This window comes from Aquarana catesbeiana, linkage group LG04 (assembly GCF_042186555.1).
Source record: "Aquarana catesbeiana isolate 2022-GZ linkage group LG04, ASM4218655v1, whole genome shotgun sequence".
NCBI lineage: Eukaryota > Metazoa > Chordata > Amphibia > Anura > Ranidae > Aquarana > Aquarana catesbeiana.
Genome location: NC_133327.1, coordinates 140940951 through 140954827, shown reverse-complemented (window position 1 = coordinate 140954827; position 13877 = coordinate 140940951). Strand labels below are relative to the sequence as shown.

The 13877-nt window shown below is 44.9% G+C and overlaps 1 protein-coding gene across 1 annotated transcript in view; it reads left to right on the top strand.

Annotated features, from left to right (window-relative positions):
- The first annotated feature begins 8 nt into the window (after positions 1-8).
- Positions 9-13877, top strand: part of COPB2 (COPI coat complex subunit beta 2) — a 52292-nt gene continuing 38423 nt past the window's right edge. Inside the window, exons 1-7 of the mRNA XM_073625798.1 lie at positions 9-162; positions 4159-4296; positions 6417-6503; positions 8577-8703; positions 8812-8960; positions 9730-9876; positions 11224-11323. Coding sequence (XP_073481899.1) covers positions 160-162; positions 4159-4296; positions 6417-6503; positions 8577-8703; positions 8812-8960; positions 9730-9876; positions 11224-11323 — 751 coding nt within the window. The 5' untranslated portion in view covers positions 9-159. The remainder of the gene's footprint in view (positions 163-4158; positions 4297-6416; positions 6504-8576; positions 8704-8811; positions 8961-9729; positions 9877-11223; positions 11324-13877) is intronic.

Below are 13877 nucleotides of genomic sequence, written 5' to 3'. Positions count from 1 at the left end.
GCCACGTCAAGAGTTTCTGATACTTTCCAACCACAAGATGGCAGCCGCACGTCCCCAGGTCTAAACACCGACCGGAAGTGGAAGTTTAGATCGCGAGATCGTCCCGGGCTCCCGGAAGCTCCACGTCAGTCAGAGGAGAGATCAGGAGGACCCGGAGACATGGTGAGTGTACCAGAGCCTAGTGTGTGCAAAACTAACCCGACTACATTACAGACTCCTGTACATCAGACATTGACTTACCTCCAGACCCAACACAAGGAGGGGACGTGGCCCGACACCTCCAGATCCAACACAAGGAGGGGACGTGGCCCGACACCTCCAGATCCAACACAAGGAGGGGACGTGGCCCGACACCTCCAGACCCAACACAGGGAGGGGACGTGGCCCGACACCTCCAGACCCAACACAAGGAGGGGACGTGGCCCGACACCTCCAGACCCAACACAAGGAGGGGACGTGGCCCGACACCTCCAGACCCAACACAGGGAGGGGACGTGGCCCGACACCTCCAGACCCAACACAGGGAGGGGACGTGGCCCGACACCTCCAAGACCCAACACAGGGAGGGGACGTGGCCCGACACCTCCAGACCCAACACAAGGAGGGGACGTGGCCCGACACCTCCAGACCCAACACAGGGAGGGGACGTGGCCCGACACCTCCAGACCCAACACAGGGAGGGGACGTGGCCCGACACCTCCAGACCCAACACAAGGAGGGGACGTGGCCCGACACCTCCAGACCCAACACAAGGAGGGGACGTGGCCCGACACCTCCAGACCCAACACAGGGAGGGGACGTGGCCCGACACCTCCAGACCCAACACAGGGAGGGGACTGTGGCCCGACACCTCCAGACCCAACACAGGGAGGGGACTGTGGCCCGACACCTCCAGACCCAACACAGGGAGGGGACGTGGCCCGACACCTCCAGACCCAACACAGGGAGGGGACGTGGCCCGACACCTCCAGACCCAACACAGGGAGGGGACGTGGCCCGACACCTCCAGACCCAACACAGGGAGGGGACGTGGCCCGACACCTCCAGACCCAACACAGGGAGGGGACGTGGCCCGACACCTCCAGACCCAACACAGGGAGGGGACGTGGCCCGACACCTCCAGACCCAACACAGGGAGGGGACGTGGCCCGACACCTCCAGACCCAACACAGGGAGGGGACGTGGCCCGACACCTCCAGACCCAACACAGGGAGGGGACGTGGCCCGACACCTCCAGACCCAACACAGGGAGGGGACGTGGCCCGACACCTCCAAGACCCAACACAGGGAGGGGACGTGGCCCGACACCTCCAAGACCCAACACAGGGAGGGTACGTGGCCCGACACCTCCAAGACCCAACACAGGGAGGGGACGTGGCCCGACACCTCCAGACCCAACACAGGGAGGATGATCGGGGATGTTCAAATCATTAGTAAGACCTCATCTGGAATATGCAGTTTAGTTTTTGGCACCAGTTCTCAAAAAGGATATCGGGGAACTGGAGAAAGTGCAGAGAAGGGCAACCAAACTGATAAGAGGCATGGAGGAGCTCAGCTATGAGGAAAGATTAGAGGAACTGAATCTATTCCGTCTTGAGAAAAGGAGATTAAAGGAATGAATTCTATGCATTAAGGTGAAAAAAAAACCTCCTGTGATGCAGCAGCCCCCCTTTTACTTACCTCTACCTGATTGTTCCAGTGACCGGGACAAGCACACCAGCTCCAGCCGCTGTCTCGTGTCCTCATTGGATAGATTGATAGCAGCGTAGCCATTGGCTCCCGCTGCTGTCAATCAAATCCAATGACATGGGGGGCGGGGCCGAGTCCTGCTGTTTGTGTTAATGGATGCAGCAGCAGGGCACGGGAGCGTACCCCCACACGGGTGCTCCAAGGGAGAGTAGCTCTCCAACGGGGCACTCGAGAAGAGGAGAAGCCAGGAGCGCTGCTGGGGAACCCCAGAAAATGGAGGATCAGGGCTGCTCTGTGCAAAACCCTTGCACAGAGCAGGCAAGTATGACATGTTTGTTATTTAAAAAAAAAAAAACCTTTACAATCACTTTAACCACTTCAATACAGGGCATTTTCACCCCCTTCCTGTCTAGGCCAATTTTCAGTTTTCAGTGCTGTCGCATTTTGAATGACAATTGAGCGGTCATGATACATTGTACCCAGATGAAATTTTTATCATTTTTTCCCCCCACAAATAGAGCTTTTTTTTGGTAGTATTTGATCACCTCTGTGGTTTTTATTTCCTGCGCTATAAACAAAAGAAGAGTGACAAGTTTGAAAAAAACAATATTTTTTATTTTTTGCTATAATAAATATCCCAATTTTTAAAAATAAAACTACAATTTTTTTCCTCAGTTTAGGGCGATATGTAGTCTTCTACATATTTTTGGTAAAAAAAAAAAAAAAATCACAATAAGCATATATTGATTGGTTTGCGCAAAAGTTATAGGGTCTACAAAATAGGGGATAGATTTATGGCATTTTTATTATTTTTTTTTTTTTTTACTAGTAATGGCGGCGATCTGCGATTTTTATCGTGACTGTGACATTGCGGCGGACAGATTGGACACTTTTGACACCATTCACATTTATACAGCGATCAGTGCTATAAAAATGCACTAATTACTGTATAAATGTCACTGGCAGGGAAGGGGTTAACACTAGGGAGCGATCAAGGGGTTAAATGTGTTACCTGGGGAGTGATTCTAACTGTAGGGGGAGGGGACTCACAAGGGGAGGAGACCGATCGGTGTTCCTCTGTACTGTGAACACACGATCTGTCTCCTCTCATCTGACAGGACGTGGATCTGTGTGTTCACACACACAGATCCACGTCCTGGCTCTGTTACCAGCAATCGTAGGTGCCCAGCGGACATCGAGGCCGCCGGGCACGCGCACCGGCTCCCAAGTGATGTGGCGGATGCGCGCACCCCCTAGACGCCAAGGACGTCATATGACGCCCGCCCAGGATGGGAGATCCCTCCTGCGGACGTCATTTGACTATGGGCGGGGTAGGAAGTGGTTAAGGTGGGATATGATCAACATGTATAAATATATAAGGGGTCCATGTAGTGAACTTGGTGTTGAGTTATTCACTTTAGGTCATCACAGAGATTGCTTTTAAGAAGGCCTGCGTTCTTTCCTAAATGTATATAATATAACTGGGTACTAACATTTATAGGTAAAGTTGATCCAGGGAATATCCGATTGCCTCTCCAGGGATCAGGAAGGAATTTTTTCCCCTGCTGGAGTAAATTGGAGTATGCCTTGTTGGGGTTTTTTTGCCTTCCCCTGGATCAACTGTGGGTATAGGATTGTGTATATAGGATTGTATAGTTGTGTGATTTTTTTTTTTTTTTTTTGGTTGAACTACTACTATGTAACTAGATAGACTTGTGTCTTTTTTTTCAACCTGACTAACTATGTAACTATATGTAAACATAAAGTGGTCGCCAAAGACCAGAGCATACCAATATCCTGAGGGGGAGCTGGAGATCATCAGCAAGTACATCATTGTTACCAGCTCAAAGGGCTCTGAGGTGGTGATGGTCAAGGGTGTAGTCTTATCAGGTGGGGCTTTATGCACAGAACAAGATGCACATGTAACTATTAACTGAGGAGGCTTCGCAAAGGATTCTTCATTCAGTCATATTAGGATGGAGTTATGTTATATGTTAAGTGAAGTGGGCATGCAGTGTAGAACTAGAAACTATGGTAGTGGAATCACCCGTGCCAGCCTTTATCTAGTCTCCGATCATTCCATCACATTCTTTTCTTCCTGTTTAGAAAATAAACGCTTATTACTTGAGTTATTTATGTATCACGTTTTGCAGCACCTTGCATAGAACATTGTAGATAAGGAATGCAGGTTCTTAAAACAGGATAGACCTGGGGCAGGATAAATGTTCCAAGCCTGATAGACTACAGCTGCATCTATGGGCTTTGAACCTGCACAGCTATTGTCAGTGCTTATACAGTTCTCTGGCGCCTTATAGCCACAAACTGCACAGGTCGCTCTGCATTGTACCCTAACCCCCCACCCCACCTCAATGTGGTAGAACTAGTGAGTTTTATAGAAAATATATATGCTTTACAGGAGTGGACGGTGTTTTATATTACTAACACTTTGTTTTAATTTTTTGTGTACAGCCTCTGCGACTTGACATCAAGAGGAAGCTGACCGCTCGGTCTGACCGAGTGAAAAGTGTTGATTTACATCCAACAGAGCCATGGATGCTGGCCAGTCTGTACAATGGCAGTGTCTGTGTTTGGAATCACGAGACACAGGTAATGCAGTATATAACTTGTCTCTAAATTGTAAATTTCATGTATTGAATGAAACACGTCTTATGTTTGCTGCTATTTAATTAAAGGAAAAATCTTTGAAGAAGAATTCCAGGTATGGTATATTTTTTACATAGTTACATTGGTCCAGCTTGGAGCAGTGTAACATTGCCTATACCATACCCAGTCTGGCTTGGTGCACATTCATTAACTGCGAAAAAAAACAAATAACTGCAGGGGCCTTTTAGTGTCTTTCATCTGCTTCAGTAGGCTTAGATTTATACCTTTGCTACCTATTTGGCTTAGAAATATGCCACAACAGGTGGCCACACTTCAGGTTTTTCTATGGCTATATCAGTTGTTGTAGCTATAACCACAAGTTTTTGGTGGTGGGTTAAAGTATTTTGGGAAGTTATAAAATGGCACTAAGGCAGTAGCAGGCAACCTTAAAGAGACGGCGATCTACCTGAACAAAATGAAGTCAGAGATCCCCGGGCACAGTGTCACCGCCTCACACCTGATTTAAACCTCTAGTTGCTGTACTACAGTGTCGCAAACGCGTGCATTGCAAGCCAATCATGGGTTTAAATCAGGTGGCGAGGAGGCAACATATTGCCTCCTCACCACCCATCAAACACACTCGGAATGCTTTTCAGAAGAGCAGCAGTGCCTGCTGCACTTGTGAATGAGCCCTTATTAGCATTGGGCAGCGGCACCCTTAGGGCTCGTTCACACATAAAGGTATACACACGGCGCAGCAGGAATTAAACCCCCTGTTGCTTTTGGTGGGTGCTAGGGCCTGACAATCCTCCATTCAAGTAAACGGGGCCACTCTGCAAGCGCCCAGCACCTGCATGCTTCTACGGGGTCCAAGGGGTTAAAGCAGATGGTGAGAAAGCAACACAACACTACCTGCTTTAACCCTTTGTTTACTGTACAAGGTTGCAAGGCATTTGCAGAGCAGCCTCATCCACTTGAATGGGTCATGCTTGGAAGGTGCTACACCCACCAACCATGACTGGGCATATAACTCCTGCTGCGACATTTGTACACCTCCAGCCACTGCTGCTAAAGGGGGTGCAGTTGGGACAGGTGGTAAAAACACATCTTAACTATGGGGTTTTACCACCACCTAAACTACTAATGTAAGTTAACCCTTGATGTTCTGAGCCTCCTATAAGGTTTCTTTCACACTAATGTGCTGCGGTTTACCTGCGCCGCGGGTGCAGAACAGTGCATCTGTGACTTGCCTGGGTTAGCTGCTCTTTGCCACATACTTCTTTTATTTCCTGCTGGTGTGTTGCACTTTCTGAAAGCGAACCAAAACACCTGCATTCAGAAAGTGCACCAAACCCGCAGGATATAATAGAGGTCTATGGCTAAGTGCAGCAAACCCACAGGAAAGCTGCAGGTGAACTGCACAAGCTGTGAGGGTAACCCGCTGCACATCGGTGTGAAAGCAGCCCTATGCTATTATGCCCAGTGTATTGCTTCACACTGACCTGAAGATCTCTTCTTTTCTGCTGCTGGCACCAGGCTGGAGACCGCTAGCCGGGATAAGAGGTGGTGTGCAGCTGGTATTACTCGGCATGGGACAGGAGCCAGCACTACAGAGGAGGCATTGCTTATGCGGCTCTTGCACCCTACTACAGCTCCAGCTTTACAAGTAGTCTCACTGCATTGCACTCTGATACTCTGGGATGGCACGTCAGCAAGCCCAAACCGCGAGCTACCGGTCACCTTGCCGCAATCTACAGGTTGCTGACCCCCGCACTAAGGTATCTGGAGGTGAAATGGTAAAATAAATTCCTTCCATGGCTTGTAAGTTTAGTCCATTAGGTCCCAGCTGCTGGAGCTCCTTTTATTAAGTTGGGTGTTAGAAGATGCGCAGTGAGACAGTGAGGGAGACCAAACAGAGCAGCTAACAGGAATATGTACCCAGGGAAGCTGCCAGCTTCCAATTCTGGTTTATTTTTGGGGTGAAATGACTAGTGGTCGTGGCTGTGATTTTGGAACCCAACTGGGTTGAAGTTAAATTCTTATCTGTCCTTGATGAAAAGTTGAAAATGCAGTACTTTGATGTTTCACTACGTTTGACTTAAAACCTTTATTTGTGCTTTCAGACACTTGTAAAAACTTTTGAAGTATGTGATTTGCCAGTCAGAGCGGCGAAGTTCGTGGCTAGGAAAAACTGGGTCGTCACAGGAGCAGTAAGTTTTGACATAAATACATTTTCACTAAAGCAATACAATGGATTTTTTTTGGGGGGGGGGGGATGCCCTAGTCCTGGTGCAGGGTACAAATGAATGAAAAGACAAAAAAAAAATTGAATTTGATGTTCTAATGTTTATATGCTTGCCATAGCGTATTTTGGTTACCATTTGTATTTATCTTTTACTGGCTAACTGTAAGACCCCTTTCACACTGGCAGCGTCCGGCCGGCGCTAAAGCGCCGCTCGTTTTTGTACAGGCCCTCTGAAATTGGCCAATGAACATCTAAATGTTTTAGAGAAGGATTGGGAGAAAATGCTGTGGTCAGATGAGACCAAAATTGATCTCTGTGGCATTAACTCGGCTCGCTGTGTTTGGAGGAAGAAAAATGCTGACTATGACCCTAAGAACACCATCCCTACAGTCAAACACGGAGGTGGAAACATTATGCTTTGGGGCTGTTTCTCTGCTAAAGGTACAGAACGACTTTGTCGCATTGAGGTGCCAATGGACGGAGCCATGTATTGTAAAATTTTGGATGAGAACCTTCTTCCCTCAGCCAGAACACTGAAGATGGGTCGTGGATGGGTCTTCCAGCATGACAACGAACCAAAAACATGCTGCCAAAGGTCACGGAGTGGCCCAGCCAGTCTCCAGACCTTAATCCTAAGGAAAGTTTATGGAGGGAGCTGAAACTTCGAGTTTCCAAGTGACAGTCAAGAAACCTAAAGGATTTATAGAAGATCTGTAAAGCGTGGACCAAAATCCCTCCTGAGATGTGTGCAAACCTGGTTACCAACTACAATAATCGTCTTACCTCTGTGTTTGCCAACAAGGGTTTCTCCACCAAGTACTGAGTCATATTTTGCTTGGGGATCAAATACTTATTACCTATACTTATCCTGTCTATGGTGATTTGTCATTAAGGAAGGGCTGAGAAAAAAGTTTGCTTATTTCTATGTTGTCGCTGCCTTGCTGGCTGAACCAACAAGGCATCACACCATTGCAGGCAAAAGGAAACCTAGTGTTTCACTTCTAATGGAGTAAGGATGAGCTCTGGAGTGTTTGCACCCTCCATGTGCAGAGCCCGCCAGGAAGTCAGCACGGCGCTGCGCTAATCACAGGCAGTGAGACATTTTCCCGATGTGCGACTGCAGAGATTGGGTAATGTCTCACTGCCTGTGATTAGCGCAGCGCCGTGATGACTTCCTGGCGGGCTCAGCACGTGGAGTGTGCGAACACGCCGGAGCTCATCCTTATAATGGAGTGACACTAGAAACAAGTGAGTACATTTTTCTGTGATGTGTGATCTAGGTCTTGTTTTGAAGGCTCAGTATGGACTCTCCATAACTCTCCCATGGCTGGAATACTTCAGTCCAGTTAGGGATTATAGTAAAGTGCTTTGACAAAGTTCCACTGTGGTTCCTGCTCTTTAATGTAGAGGTAGTGCCTGCTAGTTTAAAGGGGAACTACACTGCATCTGAGCAGCACAAACCAAACCTGCTATTTTAATCCTTTTTTTTATATTCAAAGCAAACTCTCCCATTCATCCATATCTCCATGCTTTATTTTGCTGAGAAATCACTTTGAAAAAACCCCCTAGCATTTCTAGCTACCACCATCTTGAGTAAAGGCGGATGATTCATGTTGCATTCTTTTTCCTGGAAGCCATCTGCCCTGAGCTCAGGCATACAGTGAGGAGGCCGTGCTTAGCTGAGAAAAACCCCTCTTCCCTCCTGAAGGCTCCTTGGATGTATGACATCATTTGCCTAGGCATGGCAATCAGGAAGAAATGTAAATACAAGTTTAAAACAAGTAAATATGATATGCCTTCCTATCTATTTACTAATGGCAGCAGCATAAGAATTACAAATAGTCAATGCTGATTGTGAAAGTGAAGTTGCGCTTTATTTTGCAAAGTGCTCAATAAAAAGGGCATAGGAATAACAGTGATACTTTTGGTTCTAATTGGCAAAGTTTTTTTTTTTTTTTTTTTTTAATTTAGGTAACATTTGTTAAAATGCGTTCTATGTGAAGATGTAAAGTTCACCGCTTATTTTTCTATTTTTTAGGATGACATGCAGATCAGAGTCTTCAACTACAATACATTGGAGCGGGTTCACATGTTTGAGGCTCATTCAGACTATATCCGTTGTATTGCTGTACACCCTACACAGCCTTTCATTCTCACCAGCAGTGGTAAGTTTATTGAAAATGTTGAAATAAAACGTGTTTTTGTATAGTAATGTTAGCATGAGCAGATAGCTGTTTATAGTTGTGTGAATTATGTCTGTCTGTTTCCTACAGATGATATGATGATTAAACTTTGGGATTGGGATAAGAAATGGTCTTGCTCTCAGGTGTTTGAAGGTCACACACACTACGTCATGCAGATTGTCATCAACCCCAAAGACAACAACCAGTTTGCAAGTGCCTCGCTTGACCGCACTATTAAGGTACATTAAACATGGCTGCTTTGTATGATGGCGGGATAGTTCCTTAAAGTATAACTAAAGGCAAATAGGTTGATTTATTAAGAGCAAGTATACTGTGCACTGCAAGTGCAGTTGCTCTAGATCTGAGGGTAGCTCTGAAATGAGGGGAAGCTCTGCTGATTTCTATCATCCAATTATGTGCAGGCAAAAATGCAGTTTTTTTTTTTTTCCTTGCATGTGGTTGAGTATTCTTTGCAGAGTGACGCTTTACCTAATTTACTAAGCTCTGGAGTAAGTGCAACCACAGTGCATAGTATATGTCCCTTTAGTTAAACCTAATAGTATTTTTCTTTTGTTTTGCATAGAGTGGAGAGGGATTAGAACATCTGTCAGGTTTTTATTGCTGTCTGTGTTCCCATTAGAGATTCGGCCTCTCTATTTGTCATGTGTACCATGATCACCGAGAGGGAAAGTGAAAGGAAATCCCGAATTTTAGGTTGTCTTCAAAACAGGATTAGAGGGGAGTTGTTCCAATTGGTGACACTAGTTCTGGTGAAAGCCAGGGATTCCTTCACTTTGGCGGGATTTTATTCTCGCTTCCTACTTTGGCTTTGGGACAGAAAGTGACTTGAAGTCTCCCCAATGGGGCACTAATGGCAACAAAACTGATCGGGGTTATAACCCTCCCTTTCCAAAATAGGAAAAAAAACAAGTTTGCCCTTAGTTTTATGTTAATGTTGGGTGTCGTTGTGGCATTTCATTTTACTTCTACTGTCAATGTTTTGCACAGGTTTGGCAGCTTGGCTCCTCTTCCCCTAACTTCACTCTCGAGGGACACGAGAAAGGGGTGAATTGCATTGATTATTATAGTGGAGGTGACAAGCCATACCTCATCTCTGGAGCTGATGACAGACTTGTGAAGATCTGGGACTACCAGGTTAGTGAAAAAAATCGTGGGTTGAGAGAAAAAATGTACGTCTGCAGTTATTGTGCATAGGAAAGTGTGTGGCTGCTATCAATGTGTTGCTGGATTCTGGCCGTTTTAAGCGTTAAAGTATTCGTAAACCCACAACAGTAAAAACAGTATATGCAGTAAAGCATGCTTGTTATAGTCACTGTGGAACCTAAGGAGTTAATGCTGTGCATTGTGTAAAAAGGCTGTTTGATCCTGACTTCTCTGATCCTCCCCTTGTTCCACAGTCCCCAAACCATTTTCTGATAGAACAGAATTTTGGGGGCAAGCTGCACATGCTCAGTTTGGTGTGTATTGAGAGTTTTTTTTTTCTCTGGGAGAGTGCATGTGATCAGCACAGGGCCAATCGGCACTGTCCACAAAGAGTCAGGGGTCTTGCAGCCTCATTGGACAATCAGGGGAGAATGAAAACTACTACAAGCTTAAACCAGACACTAATAGAAGTCACAAGAAAAGGTATTTAGCAGTTTATATTTAACAAAAGTATTGCATTTCCATGTTTTGTGTACTGTCGGATGCCAGCTATTGTGAATGCAAGGCCCTGGGCTTAGTAACACTTTAACCGCTTGCCGAAACCATGAAATTTAGATTTTTTTACTTTTTTTATTGGGTTTGTTTTATAGCCAATTTTATTTGGGTATAGTGCCGCACGACCGCGCAATTGTCAGTTGAAGTAATGCAATGCCATATCTCAAAAAATGGCCTGGTCATGAAGGGGGTAAATCCTTCCGGAGCTGAAGTGGTTAAACCACAGCTACTTGGTTGTAGGAATGTTTGTTAGATTTCCAGTGTGTATTCTTGTCAAGGAAGAACATCAGGATGCAATATTTATAGCTAAACTGTCCCCTTAATCTTGGGTTCTAACCATCTCTGGGATGAAGCATAATTAAAAAATCCAGAATGATGGTATGGCTTCTTCTCCTCATCGTGATGTCATTGTTGGCAGAAGTGAGTCATTCAAAATTATTTGTAGCCCTGCTCCTTTGCAACCCTTCCAAGGTGAATGGGCTTTACTTCTCTCCTTTAGCCACTGGAGTGTATTGTGCATGTAGAAATCGTATAACATCCGCACCAATAGGTTTAGACTGCTGAAGATGCTAGTGTTTACAAACCTTCCATCCTGCTTTTCACGTGAGTCTGGTGTGAGTCATATACAAACAGCTGATTGTTGTCTGGTTTCCCAGATAGGCCGTTTTCATATTTACTACGTGCTCCTGGGAATGTATGTTACATTTTTGAATGAATCTGGAGCGTTCCTTCAACAGCATTCACAGAGTTGATGATTGTTTTCTCCTATATTTATTTGTATAGAACAAAACTTGTGTCCAAACTCTGGAAGGACATGCTCAGAATGTTTCTTGTGTCAGTTTCCATCCCGAGCTCCCCATTATAATCACAGGCTCAGAAGATGGTAAGTCTGAATGATTTCAATGTACATTTTGGTAGAGATGTTAATATGAGTGCAGAAAAAAAAAAACATTTTCAACAGGTAATAGTACATGAAGATGTATTTATAACGATAAGACTTCCACCTTTCTCACTGACCGAGTTTGAGAAGCTATGCCTGGGGAATACCCAGGGCCCCATTCCATCTCGGTGCTCTAGAAAATGCTTTGGGGGGGAGCAACATGATTGGAAGCCTTTTTTTTTTTTTTTTTATTTATATATACAAGTGAGAGAGAGACCTGCAACTTGTTTTCTCATACACTCAACTTGACCACATATACAGGTGCATCTCATAAAATTAGAATAATTTATTTCAGTGATTCAGTTCAAAAAGTGAAACTCATATATATTTTATAGATACGTTACACATAGAGTGATATAGTACAATCATTTTTTTTTCTGTGAATACCCAAAATTCACAGGATCTCAGAAAATTAAAATATTACATAAGACCAATAAAAAAAAGGATTTTTAATACACAAATGTTGGCTTACTGAAAAGTATGTCCATGTACAGTATAGTATGTGCTCAGAACTTGGTTGGGGCTCCTCTTGCATGAATTGCTGTATCAATGCGAGTGGCATGGAGGCAAACAGCCTGTGGCACTGCTGAGGTGTTATGGAAGCCCAGGTTGATTTGATAGCGACCTTTAGCTCGTCTGCATTTTTGGGTCTGGTGTCTCTCATTTTCCTCTGGACAATACCCCACAGATTCTCTATGGGGGTTAGGTCAGATGAGTTTGCTGGCCAATCAAGCACAGTATTACGTATTATGATCATTAATCCAAGTATTGGTACTTTTGGCAGTGTGGGCAGGTGCCAAGTCCTGCTGGAAGATGAAATCAGCATCTTCATAAAGCTGGTTAGCAGAGGGAGGCATGAAATGCTCTACAATGTCCTGTTTAAGGGCTTTGTTGACTTTGGACTTGATAAAACACAGTGGACCAACACCAAAAGATGACATGGCTCCCCAAATCATCACTGACTGTGGAAACTTCACACTGGACCTCGTGCAACTTGGATTCTGTGCCTCTCCACTCTTCCTCCAGACTCTGAGACCTTGATTTCCAAATGAAATGCAAAATGTTCCACAGTCTGTGATGATTTGAGGAGCCATGTCAGCTGCTGGTGTTGGTCCACTGTGTTTTATCAAGTCCAAAGTCAACGTAACCCTCTACCAGGAAGTTCTAGAGCACTTCATGCTTCCCTACGCTGACCAGCTTTATGAAGCTGCTGATTTCATTGATTTGCCCACACTGCCAAAAGTACCAATACTTGGTTTAATGATCATGATATTGCTGTACTTGATTGGCCAGCAAACTCGCCTGTCCTAAAGCCCGTTGAAAATCTGTGGGGTATTGTCAAGAGGAAGATGAGACACCAGACCCGACAATGCAGACAAGCTCAAAGCAACCTGGGCTTCCATAACACATCAGCAGTGCCACAGGCTGATCTCCTCCATGCCACGCCTCATTGATGCATTAATTCATGCAGAAGGAGACCCAACAAAGTATTGAGTGCATACTATACTGTACATGGACATACTTTTCAACATTTCTGTATTCAAAATACTTTTTTTGAATTGATCTTATGTAATATTTAAATTTTCTGATATACTGAATTTTGGGTTTTCACTAGCTGTAAGCCATAATCATCAAAATTAAAAGAAAAAATGCTTGAGATATATCAATCACGCTGTGTGTAACGCATCTATATAAAATATGAGTTTTTACTTTTTGACTTGAATTACTGAAATGAATTAACTTTTTCATTATATTCAAATTTTATGAGATGCACCTGTATAGACTGACCCATACCAGCTCTGTGGATACAAAGATGCAGGAAAACAGTTTTAAGCTTTTAACCCGATGGTATAGGGTCCCTGCTGTGCTGGCCAGAATCTACCCCACTTTGTCTGATTTATGTTGGAGAGATTGTGGTCAACGAGGCTCCTTCCTCCTTGTCTGGTGGGAGTGTCCCAAAATAAGTTCCTTCTGGCAGAATGTCAAGGGCCAAATAAAGTTGATTCTTGATATTGAGGTTCCTGACTCCCCTTTGAATTTCTACCACAAGCTCCACAAGCCCTCCATATTAGTCGCTACAGAAAGTATTTTACCGCACCACCTTAATGCCGCACTCTGTCTAATTCCAGTATATTGGAAAAAAAATCCCAGACGCCAAGTCGTGCTGACTGGATTAAAACAGTAAATAACATTGTGGAGGCGGAGGAATGGATGGCCAAGTGCAAGGATTGCTATAGCAAGTTTTACGCGGTCTGGGCTACATGGATTCATTATACATCTGGGGCATGTGGGACACCATCACCCATCCGCTGTTAGTGCTGTTTATTCTGTTAGGGGTGGGGGCTTATAGGTTACCGGGAGCTTTACGGCACCATGTTACTTTCCATTTCCTATACACCTAAACCTATGTAAAACCTGTTCCCAACTGCATGTTAACCTATGACCTGGCTAGATTTGCTCCTTAAACCCACAGTGAATTGATCCATGTTAATGGATC